Here is a 19,460-nt window from a genome sequence, read left to right on the forward strand (position 1 = left end):
GACGATGGCAATGGGCACTGGATAATGGTGGTGAGGGGTAATAGTGATGGGCATTAAGTGATGATATTGAATGATGGCTATGGGTAGTGGTGGTGTTCATGGGTGAAGACCACTGAGTCATGGTGATGGGTGATGGTCAGTGAGCCAGAAATTAATTGCCGATTAAACACATCCAAAATTAAAAGATGAATCAATCGATGATTCTCCGCGTGGTAATGCGGAATTTCCACCACCATTGGCTCAGATCCCAGAAAACCCCCGGCACTGGAAATAAACACATTCCTTGCGGGCATCGAAGCCCATTGATTGATCCCGCATCATCAATTAGCGCCCAAATGCTCATGAAATATTATCCGGGCCTCCTACCCACGGGACACTGCCCAGGATCAAATACAAACCCAGGGGTAGGTCACTTGCACGGTCCCCTCACCATCCCCCTTGCAGTGGGGGGGGGGGGGGCTATGTCTGAATCTTGGGTATGGGTTTGTGAGTCATGGGTGTTTGTTGCTTACAAGTGTCACACAATAGCAACCATGCTAACCTCTCAACCACCCAACCAACGCTGCCACCCGACCAAAACTACCCTTCAACCACCCACCCATCCACTCAGCCACCACATTCCCTCAACCCGAGGGCGGATCTAGAAACTTCCCAAAGAGTGACAGTTCCAAATGTTCAACCTTTAGAAATAGGACTCTAGAATTAAAAAAAATATATTTTATCCCCAAAATTTCAGGGCCTCACAGGAGGGGGACTGGTGGGGAGCAATCGCCCCCTCCCACCCCATGGATTCACCACTGCCCTTAACCACCCGACTACCCCTCAACCATTTAAGCAACACCACCCCTCATCCTCCCAACCACCACAATCTCTCAACCGCCACTACCCAAACTGTCCCCTTTCCCTCCCTCTTTCCCTACCACCTCCCACGCATCGACAAATTTGTCCGAGGTTTCGGGTTTCAAGAGCTCCACCGGCCCCCCAGAGGCCATACATTCCCCCTCCTCTCATCATCCCCCTCCTCCCAACACAAAATCCAAGTTCACTTCACACCCAGAACTTCGGCGCAGCCACCACCACCACCACCGCAATCACACAATCACCACCGTGATCCGGTGGCGACAGAGAGGTTACACAGGGGGAGGCAGACGAACGCAAGGATGTCGGAGGGCAGCGAAGGGAAGATAAAGGCGGCCGCGTTCCTGGCTTTCGCTGGCTGCGCGCTCATGGTGGTGGCCATCAGCACCAACTACTGGGCCGTGCTGGAAGCCACGGCGAGCACGGCCAACGCGAGTCTGTGCGAGTCGGCGCACCTTGGCCTATGGCGCTTGTGCCGGCAGCAGGCGGCCCGCGACCCTGCGGTGGAGGACGGCGGCTGTCGGAAAGCACACTTCCCCACCAGCGGTACGAGGAGTTGTGTGGAAGGGTTGAATTGAATGGGGGTTGAGTTGAATGGGGTTGAGTCGAGTTGAGTAGACGTTGAGTTGAATCGAGTGAAGTTGGGTTGAATGGAGTTGAGTCGAGTTGAATGAAGTTGAGCAGAGTTGAATGGGGTCGAGTTGAGTTGAATGGAGTTGAGTCGAGTTGAATCGTGTTGAGTTGAATGGAGTTGAGTGAAGCTGAATGGAGTTGAGTCGAGTTGAGCTGAATTGAGTTGAATCGAATTGAGTTGAATTGAGTGGAGTTGCGTTAAATGGAGTTGAAATTAGCAGAATTGAATGGAGTAGAATTGAGTGCAGCTGAGTTAAAAGGAGTTGAGTAAAATTGAATGGAGTTGCGTTGAATCGAGTGGAGTTGAGTTAAACGGAGTCGAGTTGAGCATAGATGAATGAAGCTGAGTTGAATTGAGTTGAGTCGAGTTCAGCAGAGTTCGAGTCAAATGGAGTTGAGTTGAATGGAGTTGATACGAGTTTCACTGAATTCATCTGAGTCGAGTTGAACGGAGTGGAGTCGACTTGAGTCTAGTTACGTTGAATTGCCTCAATAGAGCAGCAGCGGTGGTGGGGTTGGTGGATCGCTCAAACCTTCCATCCCGCTGGACTGCCAGGAGATGGCGGTACAGCAAGTGGGTTCGTGGACCCGTCTACACGGACGTTTGAGTGTTTCCGCTCGTCAATGCGCGTGGTGTGTGTGGTTTTCTCCGGGTTTCCACTTCTTTCCACGGCAATCAAAAGTTAATATTTTTTTATCTTTAGAATGGACTTAGGCAAAGATCCCAAATGCAGGCCAGGACCCTCTTGACAAAGAGTCCGAGGTAAATTAACGTATTGGCGGCACACCGGTGGTGCACGGTATTTATAATAAAAAAGGCGAATTTTTCGCATTTATTTTCCCGCAATTCGCAACACCGGTCAGAAAGTATTGCAGGGTGGTGGTGGTGCGGTCAAAATCAGTTCTCGTGATGTCGAAGCAGTCGGAAAACTATTTTTTTATGAGCAGCTGAGCACAACGCTTCACGGTTTGTTGCCGTATAGCAGCGCCCAGCCTGATGGCGATTGATTGGCTCCGTGTTCCAAAGGCAGATTTGACTGATGCCCAAGACTTGGTCGGACGGTTCCTCGATTCAACGGACCCAATTCAACGGTCATTATTGACCCTTTTTGTTGTTGCAAGTCTCAGGAGAGTGAATAAACTTAACGAGAGGGTGAATTGGCTGATTAAAAATGTTATTCGAGACTTTTATGAGGCCCGTTTGTGTTACGCTGCACCGGTGTACCGCCTATACGTCCAAACACATAACACTGCTGTAATTATTATTATTATCCGATATTTATGTGGTCGAGACTAACAACGGTATTGCAGCCGAAGGAGGGAACGCATCCGAGAGGACGTCTCCACCTCGGTGATGGAACGATGAGAACAGCCTCGTGAAACCGTGAGAGATAGTTACGCCTTGGCAAATTCTTCACCTAGCAGTGGATAGATCATGGCTGATTATGGTGGGTTTTTTTACCTCGAGTGACACCATGGCTAAAGCAACTTGACTCACAATTGGAAGATTCCAAGTTCAAATCATCATCATCATCATCCTTCCTTGGTAGATAAAGCGAGGAGTAGCAATGTGGAAGTTAATATCGGTCTCCCATTGGGAGAATGACCCCCGCCATAGTAATGTGGAATATCCCCCACTGGCTCGTGACTAACCAGTGGGGCATGAGTGGCGCCTCCACTCTCGGTTGAGCGGTGAGAGTGTGGCTGGACACTTCAACTCACGCACAAGGAATCCTCCTGTCATCATAAGCATCAAGAGCAGCATGATCCTGTTGTGATGAATTGGGCCGCGTGTAGAGTTTCAAAGGCGTGTTGCATCAAGGGATTGCTCAGCCCTCAGTGCAAGATGCAGGCAACTGGAGCAAATCAACTGAACATCTGTAAAGAAATACTACACACCAGGAACTTCACTGTCGTTATTTCATAAAAATGGATACTGTCGGATTACATGTTGTTGTATACAAAAAAATCGCTTGCGGTGGAAAGGGATTCTGCGATTTGGAACGAATATATAGCCATCCCATACAAACCCTCGTCTCATCCCATACAGAACCCTCCCCTCACCCAGGACAGAAACCTTGCCTCATTCCATATAGAACATTGGTTTCATCACATACGAAACCCTTGGCTCATACAATTTCATACTACAGAGCCCTTATCTCATCCGTGAACCATCATGCCGACCGGCGCTCTCGCCCTCGTTTCGTTGGGACGTCTTAATTTGGTGCAACGAGCGTTAGCCAATTCAGCTGAGTCACAGACAATAAAATTAGACGTAATAATAACAGAAACCACAATAACACCAGGCAGAAACGATGCTTACACGTATTTACCATCATCCATCTATTCACTACCATCATCCTACATCTATTCACCAACACCATCATCCATATATTGACCACCACCACCATCATCCATCTATTCACCGCCACCATCAAAATCATCCATATATTCACCATCATCATCCTCCAACTATTCACCACCACCATCAACCCTCCATATATTCACCACCATCACCATCATGTTTATACTGACCATAATCATCAACAACCTCCGTCATCATCATCACCATCACATGGTGAGCCGACATGACCGCTCAAACGCGCGATGTGCCAATGCTCAGCTTCAGCTGTGCCCCTTCAGCTGGCTCTGCCAATGCCACATTGCTATGACGGGGTCCACACACACCCGCGCGCATGCCATGGGTGCGGCACCAGCTGTTCACGTCCCAACACCAATCAGGCGGTGCTCTGATGTTCATTGACTCCGCGGAATGATGACGACGAAGGTAATAACTCTTTGGTTCTATTCGGTAAAGTCACGTAGGTAAAAAATAAAACAACCTACGTGACTTTACCGAATAGAACCAAAGAGTATGGATCCTTGCAGTCACGAAAGCTTCAAATCGAGACGAAGGTAATATTCGACAACTAATTATTATGTGCAGTGCTTCATTTCAGCCGCATTCATCGCAGCTTATTTTACCTTCACTAAAAAAAATGTTTAGTCCTCATAGGATTATAGGAGTATAAGAGTGGAATAATTTCCCATCAATATGAATATGCGTACCTTGTACTCGAGTGACAATCCTTACCCCAGGCCAATATAGCAGCACAAGTGAGACAATTAAATCCCGGTGATGATTATTGCAAAAAAATTACTTTGATTATAACCACGATGGTGGTGATAATGGTGAGGACCGTGATGGTGCCACCCTTTCAAAGTACCACCATTTCAACACCCCCCCCCCCCCCCCATGTCGCTAAGGCGGCAGACACGGTTGGCGACAGAAATCGGCCTCGCTCGCGTGAAACGAGCCCGATGGACGGCGACAGCTGAGCCGAGCTCGGGGTAAAATTAGCGCGGGGGACGAGGGGGGTGGGGAGGGGTGGGCACGGGGCGCACGAGGGGACCTGGGAACGGCCAAAAGCGGGGTTGACAGGTGGTGAGGGCCGCCCCGGCACGTCTCCTCCAACTCCTCCAGGTCCTTCAACTCCATCACCATCATCGTATCATTATCGTCTCCTCCTCATTCTGCTCCTCCGACTTAACTCAGCTTCCCTTTATCAGCACCTTCATCGAAACCGATGAAGGTGCTGATCAAAAGGCACCCTTCCTCCCCTCCCACCTCTCCGCCCCCGACCCTCCCACCGTCGCTACCGATTAGGGTCTAAACATTGAACACAAACACCGCGTAGGAAACACGCGCTCTGCGCAGCGAGGACATGCGAGGAATGTGGCGAGGAGAAGCGACGCTGGGAAAAGGAAATTGGTTACGGTCACAAGAGCCTGGGGCGAGATGCGAGCGAGGCTTTTCCTAGTTTTCATTTGCGCGTTCTGAAGTCCACCGACAGCGCTTTGTGCGTGTCTAATCGGCTGTCTGTGAGTCGTTTGATTCGTGTGTCGGTCTTGTTATGTTTCTGACTGTATTTCTCCGTATGTCGGTCATTCGGCCTGGCCGCCTGTCTGTCTGTCTGTTTATCATTCGTCTGTCTCTCTCTCGCTGTCTCTGGCTGGCTGCCTGACCGTATATCTGTCTCACTGACTGTCTGTCGTCTGTATGTTTGTCTTTTGTGTCTTATAATGTTTGCTTGTCTGTTCATCCGGTTGTCCGTTGTATTATCTGTATCATAATGCGTGTCCTTATCTACAAACTGTCTATCCATCTGCCTTGCTGCCCACGCCCTCTCTGTAGAGATCAAATGCGCCTTCTTCAAGCACTTTAAATTGGGAGCCGGAGATGACTTTGAGGTCGCCACGCAGAAAGGTGAAGATGCCAGGCTCTGTGAGAGAAAAAAACAGCCCCGCGCCATCACTCGAAATCCGTGATCCCACGTCTCACCACGCGCCCCTGTGACCCCTCGAAGCTGAACTCCATGACTTCTGGCCTACGTGCTCTCCTCTTTCCCAGCTCCCCAGTGACCCCTCAGAGCTTGACCCCTGTGTGATCCCTCTGAGTCTCCATATCCTAACCCTTAACAACCCATGCCATATCCCATTATCCCAACCCATGCCCTGATCCACGTCATGACCCATGCCCTAACCCATCGCATCCCATAACCCTATGCCCTGACCTTATGCCACGTTCCTCCGTACCACGACCCATGGCTCTGACCCATTCCAGTGACCCATTGCCTTAAACCATTCCATGACCCGTGCCCTGATCCTTCACCCCCGCCTTATCTTTCGCCCTGAACACCCAACGTGCCCCCCTAACGCCCTCTCTGAAACCCGCAGAGTACAGTATCTCAGCGGCGGTGATTGGCCTGCTGAGCTTCGTGCTGATGATCCTGGGCGCGGTGTGCGTGGGCGCGGGGCTCAGGAAGAACCGCACGTACATGATGCGACCCGCTGGCCTCTTGTGCCTCTGCGCTGGTACGTACACACACGTAGACACAAAAGACAAAGATCCCCCCGATAGCCTTAACACACTCTTGGGGCAAGTGCTGTTAGCGAGTAGCACCTATGAAGGCCAACACGGCACACGAGGGGGTGGGTGGCCAGGAGCCACGCCCGGCCGCCTTTGTCTCCCGAGTGGCGATGCTTTTACAGACCGCACCAAGTACTCACTTGAGGCTGAGTCGACCTAGGGGAGGCCCATGACAGGTTCAGATAATACACAGACGCACCTCGTTTTTCCGTCCATCTGTCAGTCAGTCAGTGACAGCGCCAACTCGAGTAACTTTGCTCTTAGAGAGTCGAGTTAGGGTTCGTTTTGCCCGGAAGGAACAAGGGGCATGTGGTATTGAAAATTAGCTATATATGACTAATAACAAAGGTTGATAAAAAAAAGCATAAATACAATTTACTTTACTAGCCACTGCGTGGAAAATATGGCAGAAAAAAAGTCGGTGACCACTTTTACACACGTATAAAAATGTCTCTCAATAATATAACATTTTAACTGAGAAACCAAGAGATCTGCCACAGTGGTGTAATGGTTAGCAGCGCACTGGACTTGCCACCCAGAGTTCACCGGTTCGATTCCACCTCCCGGCACGGCAGTACAAACAATGGTGGCGAGTTTCTTAAATCTTCCGTAACCGCCTCTATTCAACCAGCGGTATAAATGGACGCGCCGCAGTCGATCGTAAGATTGCGCGTGGTGGGGCAAAAGGCGGGTACTCCCACACACTATCTAGAGACCTCTGGCTAATGTTAAAGCAATTCCGCGCGGTGGAAATAACAACCCAGTAAACATGGCAACGTTGGGCCATCGCTGACATGTGCTTGGAACCGTTGTTGAACCAACAACGTTCCATGCTTACAACGGAAGGAGGCATGTTTGCAAGCTTCCTCGCTCAGCATTGCGTCGAAGTGTCATGTAGAACAATTATGTGGGTTTTTTTTCCGTGGACGAGAAGCATCGAACACGACAGAGAATTCACCAAAAAATGTTTTGCCTTTTGGGCTCGACGTCCAGTGCTGTAGCAAATACGGAGCGAGACAGGGTGGCGTGGCGGCTGTCCCAGACGCCCTCCCAGGGGGTTGGCAGGGTGTGGAGAGGGGGTGTGGGTACCGCCAAGATGTGTGGCCATATAGTGGGTAACGTAGCAAGCAGTAGCAGCTGGTGGCTCAAATGTTTTGTGGTGCGGTGCTGGAGGGAGGACAGGAAGATGGCACCTTGCCCTAGATTCCATAACATCGAGCTGCTACGCCTCTTACGACGTCTGCCGCGCGCGCAGGCCTGTGTGTGGTGGTGTCGGTGGAGGTGATGCGTCAGTCGGTGAACCGCATGATCGACAGCCACGCCACCATGTGGGAAGCGGTCACCTTCTCGTGGTCCTTCGGGTGCGCCCTGGCGGCCGCCACCATCCTCTTCGTCTCCGGGGTGGCGCTGGTGCTCATCTCCCTGCCCCGGATTCCGCGTAACCCCTGGGAGAGCTGCCACGACTCGGACGAAGTGCCCGAGCAATAGTCGGGCGGGTCGACTCGACGTCGTTACCGACAGGAAAATAACAACGCACGCGGCGATGGAGGAATCGCCGTTTCACCCGGATATAGAGCAGGATGAGTCGTCGTTTGAAGTCGACTTTTAACAGGCGGATCGACGGCTTTGAGATTCACTCTGAAGTCGAGAAAACGGGTCTCGTCCCATATAGAACACCTAACACATCCAATTTAGAGCCCTTGAGAATCCGTTTATTGTTGAAAAGGGGTTATGAAAATTATAAACTACATCACACCATGCCATAGAGAAGCCTTTTCTCATCTCGTATAGAAGCCTCGTCTCTTATACAGAATCCTAGTGTCATCCAATGATCGAGCCCTCATCCCATATTGCGCCTTTGTCGAACCCCATACAGAATCCTTGTCTCGTGCCACTACATACAACATCCTCATCTAAAGCCGATACAAAACTGTTCTCATCTCCTTGTCTTATAAGATACATACCTCTACATCTTGTGCAATGCAGAACCCTCATCCCATTCATTACAGAAAGCTCGTCTCATCCCATACAGAACCCTTGTCTCACGAGGATGAAAGTTGAGCTCACAATGTAGACCACTTTGCAAGGCGAATATTGATTAATCGAATCATCGACTGAAAGCGATTCTTACGCTGTTGGTGCACGCATTATATTGTGCCACTGAGTATCATTTACAATGTATTCAAATTACTGTGTGTGCAAATGAGACAATGCATTTGACAGAAGTAGCCAGCGAGAGAAGTTAAACGGGACGAGAAAACAAACCTCGATCGTTACTCTGCTCCGGCAAATTCCGCTTGCTCTATCCTTGCCAATTACAAACTCCACGGCATCTACCCTAATCGTTTAAATGCAATCTATAAACTTAAATATTTTTTTTTATTTTACCAGGTAAGGCCCACTAAGCTACCTGGCCACAGACGATAGCTCAACGAAACGACTTACCGCGCGGAAATGTTTAGCAGCCAAATACTCTAAAACGCATACTCAGTGCGTTTAAGATGCCAAATACTCAATCACATTTGCACGCACCACCTTTAGCGACTAATTGCCTGCCGAACAAGCCTGCGTCGATTGCACGATTAATCGATAGGTGGAGCCTTCGCTGAAATCGTTATTTTGTTGTTGTTGTATTTTATATGCACGGTCGTGTTTCTCTCAACGCGAGCGGTTGAAACCCCGTTCCAGCGATCGACGCCAAGTGACGGAATCGCTCTGTAGGGGGCCACCCCCCCCTTTACGGGGATCGTCGAGTGGGGACGTGGGGCACGCGGGATGTGGGGGATGTGGGTGGTGGTTGTGGGCAAAATATTGGGATTCGTGTGACCGCATGTTGGTGGAGTGCTCACGTCGCTGAAAACTTCGGAGGGAATGAGGATGAGAAGTGAGGAAAGGCCACGTTTGGCTCGAGTGATGAAGATTGTGGATGTTACCATTTTTTACGCATGTGAAAAAAATCGCTAAATTGCGCCTCAATATGACATTTTTCAGATGATACGGATTTTTTTTTCTTTTTCGGAATATTTTGATTTGATGAGAAAATTTGCCACAACTTCACGTCACGTGACATCGGTCGACATTACTTTTATCGTACGAAGCCACGTCACCTGATTACATTGTGATACAAACATTTGACGGTCCAATTTCTGTTGTTGTTTTCCTGAACAAACAAACAAAAAATCCCGAAATCAATATTTGTTTTAACATCTGAAAACCATCTCTAATTGAGATCATCATCAGGGGGCGAAACACTTTAGTCAATTTGTTGTCCTTCCCCGCACCTCCGATTAGCACGTTTGGCTACGTACGGTGCGAAAGAATTTCAACACACATAGCATTGCAACATGATCTCTAGCCACGATGGCCTAGCACAATCGCCACCTCCTGGCCTCTTATCTTCTCTCCAACCCCCTATTTCACTTATGATTCGCTCACCCGTTTTGGAGCTCGCAGCGATGAAGTTTGTCGCATTATATTATATTCTGTTATCCTGCTGGAATGTGACCGAGCGTTCAGTTATCGCCTTCGTAATCTTCCACCGCGTTTATAGGCGGCAAGATTTGTTATGAGCACGACGACCGACGTTGGAATTAAAGCGCAGGCTTTTGTGGTGTCGCTGCGTAGCTGTGAAGCAGCTTACGGGGCAGTGGTGACCCCAGGGTTTGGGCGTGAGACAGAGCCAAATTAATAGAACGTGAAATCCACCCGGCACCAACTTGGAGCCGTCAGGGGAAATAACGCAAGTGCTGAAAACTGGTGTCATTGTTTTTGTATCTAAACACCGATGTCTGTGAAGTATCTGGTAATACTGCTGCTGCGTTGCCAGTGGTGCACAAGCAAAAATAACAAGTAAAAAAAAAACTATATTCGTCAACAATATTGTGGCCTAAAAATAAAAAGTATATAATGTGATGTTTTAGGCAATGACTCTTCTTCAAAGAACATACCATACCTCTCTGGCCTCTCTATGTGCTGTGAAGAGAGGCCATTGCCTGAAACGTCGCCTATTTTATCTACGTTTCGATAATAAGTGAGGCCAAGACAGTCAAAAAACACGACCGCCATATGGCAGTCCTCGACGTACGAACATAATTAGTTGCCGAGACCCGTTCGTAAGTCGAACGGTTTGTAAGTTGGGACACAATAATGTACTGTATTTAAATTACCACACACACACACTCACGCCCAGCACGAAACTGACTCATTACATCTCGCGGAGGATCGCTCAGCTGAACAAAATAGTTCCACGGTTCAATTTGCAAGAGCGAGTTCGCGGTTTAAGTCAATGCAAAAAAATCGAGTTTTTATGGAAGCTGGTTTGTAACTGTTGGTGTTTGTAAGTCGGGCGTTCGTAAGTCGATGACTGCCTGTACTTGGGTCTACTTGAACACGCTGCTGTCACCGCTCTTGGTCTCCAGGCTACTTTGTGTGATGACGGTGTCCGGCGCATTTTGCGTCTTGTTCATACTTCGGGATGTCCCTTCCCACCCGAAGCTTTGGGAATTGTCTAAGCACGCATTTGAAGAACCAAAGTATGGTCGTGCCGAGTGGTGGATCCAGGATGGAGTGGGGGAGGGCAGTGGTCACCTCCCCGCCCTGGAGAAGTTTCGAGATCTGTCTCTGCTCATGCCTGTTATGCACGTTTTTTTTTATCATCGGCTTTGCAGCACCAGCGTAGATTGGCGGCAAACAAAGAATTGAGCGAGTGCTGAAAGTTGCTCTGACATTGGCGACTCCGTGTGTGTGTGTGTTATAAACTTGTTATGAATCATACCACTTTTATTTTACCAGATAAGGCCCACTGAGCTATATAGATATTTTTTTTAGAAGTGATCTGGCCACAAATATCAGTTCAACATGTTGAAATTTATATCAGCCAAATACCCTAAACGCACGTTCATTATAAATGTGGAAGGACACACCGGAGGACCCGGAGAAGAATCCACGCGACCGGCGGTAGAGAGACACGCAAACTCCAAATATACAACAGGCGTCAGGGTCGAGATCGAACCCACGACGACCTCCTGTATACCAAGCGATGTAGTTAACGTATCGCCACCGCGTATGCGCTGCCTGAGCAAACGGACGCCGCACGTCGCCTCCCTAACGCGAGGTAAGGACTGACGCATTCTTGGCCGCCCCTGAAACGGCTTTGCGTCCTTGGATGGCCGCCACAATTGCCCACCCCGAATGAGAGGGACAGAAAGAGGTGGTGCTGGGCTGATAACGATGCGAGATGTGCAGGAGGGATTAGACGGAGATGTGTGAGAGATACGATTCAGCGTTATAGTAATACTATAATAACTATCACATTATTCGTTTTGTTGTTACTTGACCAGGTAATGTCAAATTAGCTATAAATTTCTTTGTCAGAAAGCCACCTGGTCAGAAATGATTGCACAACGACGTGGCTTATCAGCACGTGACAAAAATGCACAGGAGCTAAATACTCGAAACGCACGTTGGTTTTAAATAGGGATGAACAAACCAGAGGACCCGGAGAAAAATCCACGCGGCAACGGGGAGAGAGACACGCACACTCGAAATATCACAACAGGCGTCAAGGTCGGGATCGAATTCTCGACCTCCTGCACACCAGGCGAGGTAGTTAACGCGTCGCCACCGCGGTGCGGGAGAGGCGTTGAGCACGCGAGGTGGAAGGGATGCGGTGCCTGAGTAAGAGAAGTATCTCTGGGAGATGTGTTTGAGAGAGACATGTGTGTAAGCGTGAGAGAGGAGAGAGCTAGGAAGATGTCGTGGTGGGAGAGGTGTGAAGGTGTGGCGGTGAGGGTTGTTGAGATGCCACAATGTGGGGATCGGCAGTAGAGCGGTGAGCGCGCTGCACTACGAACCCGGCGAGCCGAGTTCACTCCCATAGGTCGACTCAACCTCAAATGAGTACCTGGTGCGGTGTGTAAACATCACCACAAAGGCGTCCGCGTGTGCCGTGCGGGCCTTCATCGGTATTCGCTAACAGCACTTTCCCCAACACCCAACAACAGTCTGTTCAGGCTATACGGGGAGGATCTTTGTCTTTGATGTGACAATGTGAGAGGTCTGTGTCTGTGAGAGAGAGGGACCGCCGCTCTTTGCTACTAAGTAGCAGCAGCACCACCACGGCACAGCTAGCTTGGTGCCAAGCTAGGTGCATCCATATCCTGGTATATATTTTGGTGCCCCGATTCAGGGCCCCTAATCCGTGGCCGGGGGTGTGGGTGGGCAGTAGGGGAGGGGGGAGAGGGGGCGAGAGAGCCAGCGTAGCCGTAAACGAAGGTCGCCTTGGGACCCCCCCCCCCCCAAAACTACAAATAGCAACTCTCTCAGCTCCTACGTGCTTCCTGCTTGTTAGCGAGCACCTATTAAGGCTGCCTCTGACTGACGGCTGGGAGGTGATCGTCTCCACACCACCAGTGGCGGTGTGGAGACGCTGAGTCGACACAAAATACACTACACGTGTACAGTCGATATACCACGCACGTACACACACGTGCAAACACACACACACGTATTCAGTCGATATACCACGCACGTATACACACGTGCAAACACACACACACGTATTCAGTCGATATACCACGCACGTGCAAACCCACAACGACACAAGAGGTCACTCACATGCATACAAAGCCTTAAGACTGTTGGGGCAAGTGCTGTTAGAGAGCACCTCTGAAGGTCCGCAACGGCACAACGAGGGGGTGGGTGGCCAACACCACGCCCGGCCGCCTTTGTATCCCTAGTAGCGATGTTTACACATCGTATTAGGTACTCATTTGAGGCTGAGTCGATCTAGGGGGCGGGGGGGGCAGGGCCGGATCAGATAATCGCTGTTACCGGGGTTGGCCGTGAGTGGGAATCAAACTCGGATCGCCGGGTTCGTCGCGCAGCGCACTAACCGCTACACTACCGCTCCCCACACATACCACACGCAGCCACACGCACATATATCAGAGACAGACACATGATAATGAGGAGGAAGAGAAGAGGAGTTGGGGGGTGAAGGCGGAGAGTAAAAGGCACGCGTTGTGGGCCGCGGGCATGGGTCGTATCGGATTGATGTGGCGAGACGGGCCCAGCCAAGTGGAACGATCTTCCCCGCTCTCTCCCCTCTCCTCTCCCCACTCCCCCACCGTCGTCTTCCCTCCTCTCTCCTTCCCTTCTGCCTGCCTCTTACCCTGCGCTGATTCCCTCTTCTCCGCATTATACCTATACCTTCTCTCTTCCATCCTTGTTTGCTTTCTTTCTCCCACCCTGCCTCTCCCTCTCTATATCCTCCCCATCGCTAGGCCTATCTCCATCCCTTTCAATATCTCCCTCCCGCTGTCTGCCTCTGCCCAGTTTCTCCTCCCTGCATATCTCGTCCTCTCTCTCTACCACTCTACATCCCTCCCTGTAACCCCTCTCCCTCTCTAAAAATCTATATCTAGCTCCACTCCCTCCCTTCCCTTCTCTCTTCCTCTAACGCCTATCTCTCTCTCTGTCCTATTCCTCTCTCTCTCTCTCCTCCCTGTTGCCTCTCCCCCGCTCTCCGCGCTCTCTGCCCTGATGGTCTCTCACCAGTTGTTCCTCATGCCTCACTGAAGCCGCCACGCGCTGCGGTCAAACATATTTACACCGCAAGGCATTACGCAGAACCCCCGTCCAAAATTCCATCCTGGTCCACCAGGGCAAATATAACAGGAGCCTCAGGATTCTGGGGAAGTGCCCAAGGCTCACGAAGCTCAACTAAAGCATACCCGACAAGATGCATAACATCATGACACGGTTCTTAGCCAGTACTTTGGAGGCAAGGGCTGATCAGTGGCTCACTAACATTTGTGAAAGTCCGAAACACCACGAGATGACAATACAGGAAGTAGATTTATGAACCCATCTGTGCGGATCTTTCAGTGTCTTTACCTTCCTCTCATCGCGGTGGGTTTTCTTCTGGTACTCACTCCACTACTCAGATTTTCTATCCCTTGAAACTGTGAGGCTCTCCGAGATAAATGAATGAATACATTGCATTATTGTGTTACTAATACAACACGAGCAAAAACAACCCCGAAGATGTTATGTTTCATAGTTAATTTATGAGGCGTATACAAGTAGATTAAACCACGTATGGTAATTGGGCTTATTGTTAAAACTTCGGCTCACAGAGACACATGAAACCACCAGAATGTGGAGGCTTAATTCGGCCTATTAAACCTTGAGGCTCGGACAGCCAGACTGACGTACCCAATATTCTTAGGAGTCACTTTGAATTTCCAAGATTCCAACCCAGACTGAAATGGAGATATTCTGTAGGAGCCGATGTTATTTCTCAAGGCTCATGAAGTTAATCATCAGTGCAAGATATGACACAATTTTAACTCATTAAGCATCTAGACGCAAGGGCATCTCAATATTATATACACTGAATACACAAGCGGTTTGTTGAAAGGAAAAGCAGAGAGCTTTGTGGTAAGATAAAAAAACAATTACCTTTATGCAAGATATCTGCATTGGTGTCTCAGGAATAGTTTTCAGAAGGGCCAATTTTAATGTTTGGCCAATTCCATCAATGAGTGTTTGGCGTGACGGAGGAACGTAGCGGATGGAGGTGGCAGTCACTCGTCATGGGTGGAGTGGACAGAGGTCTTCAACATGCACCTTAAGATGACGATTGAATTAATAACTTCATGACTGCCTGTAACCAGCTCTATTAATATGCACAAACTCATTACCGAGTAAACATGCCACGTTGGGCCAACGACGTGTGGTTGGAACCGTTGGGCAACGTCGGATGAACGTTGGTCTAATATGCTATGTTTACTGTGTAAGCATTACCATGGACCACAATGGGGACGTATATTGCTTTATTCATATTGCCGTATTGTATACGGAGTGCTCTTGCCAATAACGAGCCTAACTCTGCTGACGAGACTGAGAAGGTCGAACCGCTCCAGCGTTCGCTTGTTTAATTGAACAAATGCTGCTTGGTAATGTGGGTCTTGAAAGCCAATATAGGCTGCTGGAATATTTTATTATTTACCCAGTAAAAATGCAAACGTTGGGTCAACGTTGGTCGTTGCATTGGCCAGATGTAATACACTAACTTGGATATGCTTATTTATTCCAGTCTATCAGCGAGTCAAAAATAATTCAAATAAATTAGCACTGGTTAATAACCAAAATGCATGTAATAAGATGATTAGCCCATCATTCCACCAGGGTCGAAGAAGAAAGTTAGTGCTACTTTTAGAGGGGTGGGGTGGGAGTCAAGAGCTGTTGTCCTATACACTCAACTCTACCATAAGAACGTGGACATCCACAACTGGCTTCAGGGCTATAAAGGGAGCCCCTAAGCACCGCGTGCTAATTTGGAGCGAGAATAAATCGCCGACTTGTTTTCAATACGTGAGTGTGCAGTGCTTGAGTGCGGTTGACTCGTGGCTGCGTGAGAAACCAGCGGAAATTATAACCTCTGCATTTTCTAAACACTCTTGGGAAGCATGGCCGAGATGTGTGTACAGTATTATGTGATCGGTAATTCTCACGCACGGGAAATGCGTGAGAATCTGCTGTGGCATTGTGGCGCGATATATTCACTATGTTTTATTTGATCAGGTAAGGCCCACTGAGCTATATAGTTATTTTTCAGAAGCGACCTGGCCATCACAAATGATAGCTCAACGAAGTGGTTTATCATCACGTGGCAATGTATAGCAGCCAAATACTCTAAACGCACGTTGGTTCTAAATGTGGGGCGGAAAACCGGAGGACCCGGAGAAAAATCCACGCCACTGCGGGGAGAGAGACACCGCAAACTGCACATACAGCAGGCGTCAGGGTCGGGATCGAACCCACGACCTCCTGTATACCACGCGAGGTTGTTAACATCTTGCCACCGTGGTGCCCGAGATCTAGCATGGGGTCGAGCGTGGAATTGGAATCTCAATAATGTCTCTAAGATTCCCTTTTCCTCAACTCCATTCTATCGCTTTACAGCGGAGTGAAAGCTACACTGAGAGAGGGAATAAGATTATTTGAATATTTTGACTCTGAATATTTTTTTCAGAATCAGAATATTAATTTACACTGGATGAATCCGATGAGCTACGAAGCTTTTTTTATTTTCTTCACACATGTCCCAGCAGTGCCGACTGGACCAAAGTGCCTCGATACTCACGCCTAATGCGTGAGATGTGTGTGAGGCGCACATCACCGTTGTTGTTGGTGTTTGTTGTTGTTATTAGTATTGTTCAGTGTGTGTGTGAGCGACGAGAGGGATCACGATCCCAATGTCGGGATTTTGTTTCCCCGCAAAAAAAAAAAAACGTTCCCCCGCCCGCGAGTTACGAGCATCGCCCGCCCGGCTTTTATTGCCGCAATTGATCTTGATTTTGTCCGTGAGAGGTCGGGACCCAGGATAGGCGGTGGGGTGGTGGTGGGGGGAGGCTGTGAGGAGGAGGCTGAGCCGCTGATGGATGATGATGGGGTCTGCCTGTGCGTGACTGGGCGCGAGTCTGTGCGCGTGTGCGGAAAGCGGTGGTCGTAGCAGTCAGCGCACAGCGCTACGAACACCGACGAGCCGAGTTCGATTCCCGCTCACGGACAACACCGGTGACGATTCTCTGAAGCGGTCAAGGGGCTCTCCTAGGTAGACTCAGCCTCAAATGAGAACCTGGTGAGGTGTGTAGTTAGCATCGCCACTGGGGAGACAAAGGCGGCCGGGCGTGGTGCTGGTCACCCACCCCCTCGTGTGCCGCAGTGCCAGTGGCAGTGGCATTTGTAGGTGATGCTCGCTACCAGCACTTGCCCCAACAATCTGTTAAGGCTATACGGGGGGGGGGGGGTCTTTGTATGCTTTTACCACGTCACTTTGGTCAAAGTGCACCTAGCCTGGCACGAGTGTTGTACATTGTGGCGTAGAAACATTCCAACCAAAAAAAATCAGCCGCACCATCAGCTAAGAAGCTGTTATTATAATGGCCTAAGCTTCTGAGGCGTTGTAAGAACACTCACCGCGCCATCACCTGTGGACGCATCATCAACGGCACACGCCATCACAGGCATGGACCATCACCAATACCCGCACCATCACTCTCACACCATCACCAGCAGAGATCATCACCAATACCCGCACCATCACTCTCACACCATCACCGGCAGAGATCATCACCAATACCCACATCATCACTCTCACACCATCACCGGCCGAGATCATCACCAATACCCGCACCATCACTCTCACACCATCACCGGCCGAGATCATCACCAATACCCACATCATCACTCTCACACCATCACCGGCCGAGATCATCACCAATACCCGCACCATCACTCTCACACCATCACCGGCCGAGATCATCACCAATACCCGCACCATCACTCTCACACCATCACCGGCAGAGATAATCACCAATACCCACACCATCACTCTCACACCATCACCACACAGAGAACATCACCAATACCCCCACCATCACTCTCATACCATCACCGGCCGAGATCATCACCAATACCCGCACCATCACTCTCACACCATCACCGGCAGAGATCATCACCAATACCCACACCATCACTCTCATACCATCACCGGCAGAGATCATTACCAATACCCGCACCATCACTCTCACACCATCACCGGCCGAGATAATCACCAATACCCGCACCATCACTCTCACACCATCACCGGCCGAGATCCTCACCAATACCCTCACCATCACTCTCACACCATCACCACACAGAGAACATCACCAATACCCCCACCATCACTCTCACACCATCACCGGCAGAGATAATCACCAATACCCACACCATCACTCTCATACCATCACCGGCAGAGATCATCACCAATACCCACACCATCACTCTCACACCATCACCGGCCGAGATCATCACCAATACCCACACCATCACTCCCATACCATCACCACACAGAGAACATCACCAATACCCCCACCATCACTCTCACACCATCACCGGCCGAGATAATCACCAATACCCACACCATCACTCTCACACCATCACCAGCAGAGATCATCACCAATACCCTCACCATCACGCTCACACCATCATCGGCAGAGATCATCACCAATACCCCCCCCCCCCCCCCCATCACTCTCACACCATCACCAGCAGAGATCATCACCAATACTCCCACCATCACTCTCACACCATCACCGGCAGAGATCATCACCAATACCATCACTCTCACACCATCACCGGCAGAGATCATCACCAATACCCTCACCATCACTCTCACATCATCACCAGCAGAGATCATCATCAACACCCACACCATCACTCTCACACCATCACCAGCAGAGATCACCAATACCCACACCATCACTCTCATACCATCACCAGCAGAGATCCTCACCAATACCCACACCATCACTCTCACACCATCATCAGCAGAGATCATCATCAATACCCACACCATCACTCTCACACCATCACCAGCAGAGATCATCATCAATACCCTCACCATCACTCTCACACCATCACCAGCAGAGATCATCATCAATACCCTCACCATCACTCTCACACCATCACCGGCAGAGAACATCACCAATACCCTCACCATCACTCTCACACCATCACCGACAGAGAACATCACCAATACCCCCACCATCACTCTCACACCATCACCGGCAGCGATCATCACCAATACCCTCACCATCACTCTCACACCATCACCAGCAGAGAACATCACCAAAACCCGCACCATCACTCTCACACCATCACCGGCAGAGAACATCATTAATACCCACACCATCACTCTCATACCATCACCAGCAGAGATCCTCACCAATACCCACACCATCACTCTCACACCATCACCGGCAGAGATCATCACCAATACCCTCACCATCACTCTCACACCAGCAGAGATCATCACCAATACCCGCACCATCAGTCTCACACCATCACCGGCCGAGATCCTCACCAATACCCGTACCATCACTCTCACACCATCACCGGCCGAGATCATCACCAATACCATCACCATCACTCTCACACCATCACCGGCAGAGATCATCACCAATACCCCCCCCCCCCCCCCATCACT

General features: G+C 49.8%; 1 protein-coding gene across 1 annotated transcript; it reads left to right on the forward strand.

Annotated features, from left to right (window-relative positions):
• The first annotated feature begins 294 nt into the window (after positions 1–294).
• CACNG1 (calcium voltage-gated channel auxiliary subunit gamma 1) lies at positions 295–10,826 on the forward strand. The gene is made up of 4 exons (XM_032977758.2): positions 295–1,404; positions 5,687–5,758; positions 6,229–6,366; positions 7,677–10,826. Exons 1-4 carry the CDS (start codon positions 786–788, stop codon positions 7,907–7,909), a joined length of 1,062 nt encoding a protein of 353 aa, XP_032833649.2. The 5' UTR covers positions 295–785; the 3' UTR covers positions 7,910–10,826.
• Positions 10,827–19,460: the final 8,634 nt, after the last annotated feature.

The sequence above is a fragment of the Petromyzon marinus genome, chromosome 3 (assembly GCF_048934315.1).
Source record: "Petromyzon marinus isolate PM22_M1 ecotype Great Lakes invasive population chromosome 3, UKy_Petmar_22M1.pri1.0, whole genome shotgun sequence".
In the NCBI taxonomy this organism is placed as follows: domain Eukaryota; kingdom Metazoa; phylum Chordata; class Hyperoartia; order Petromyzontiformes; family Petromyzontidae; genus Petromyzon; species Petromyzon marinus.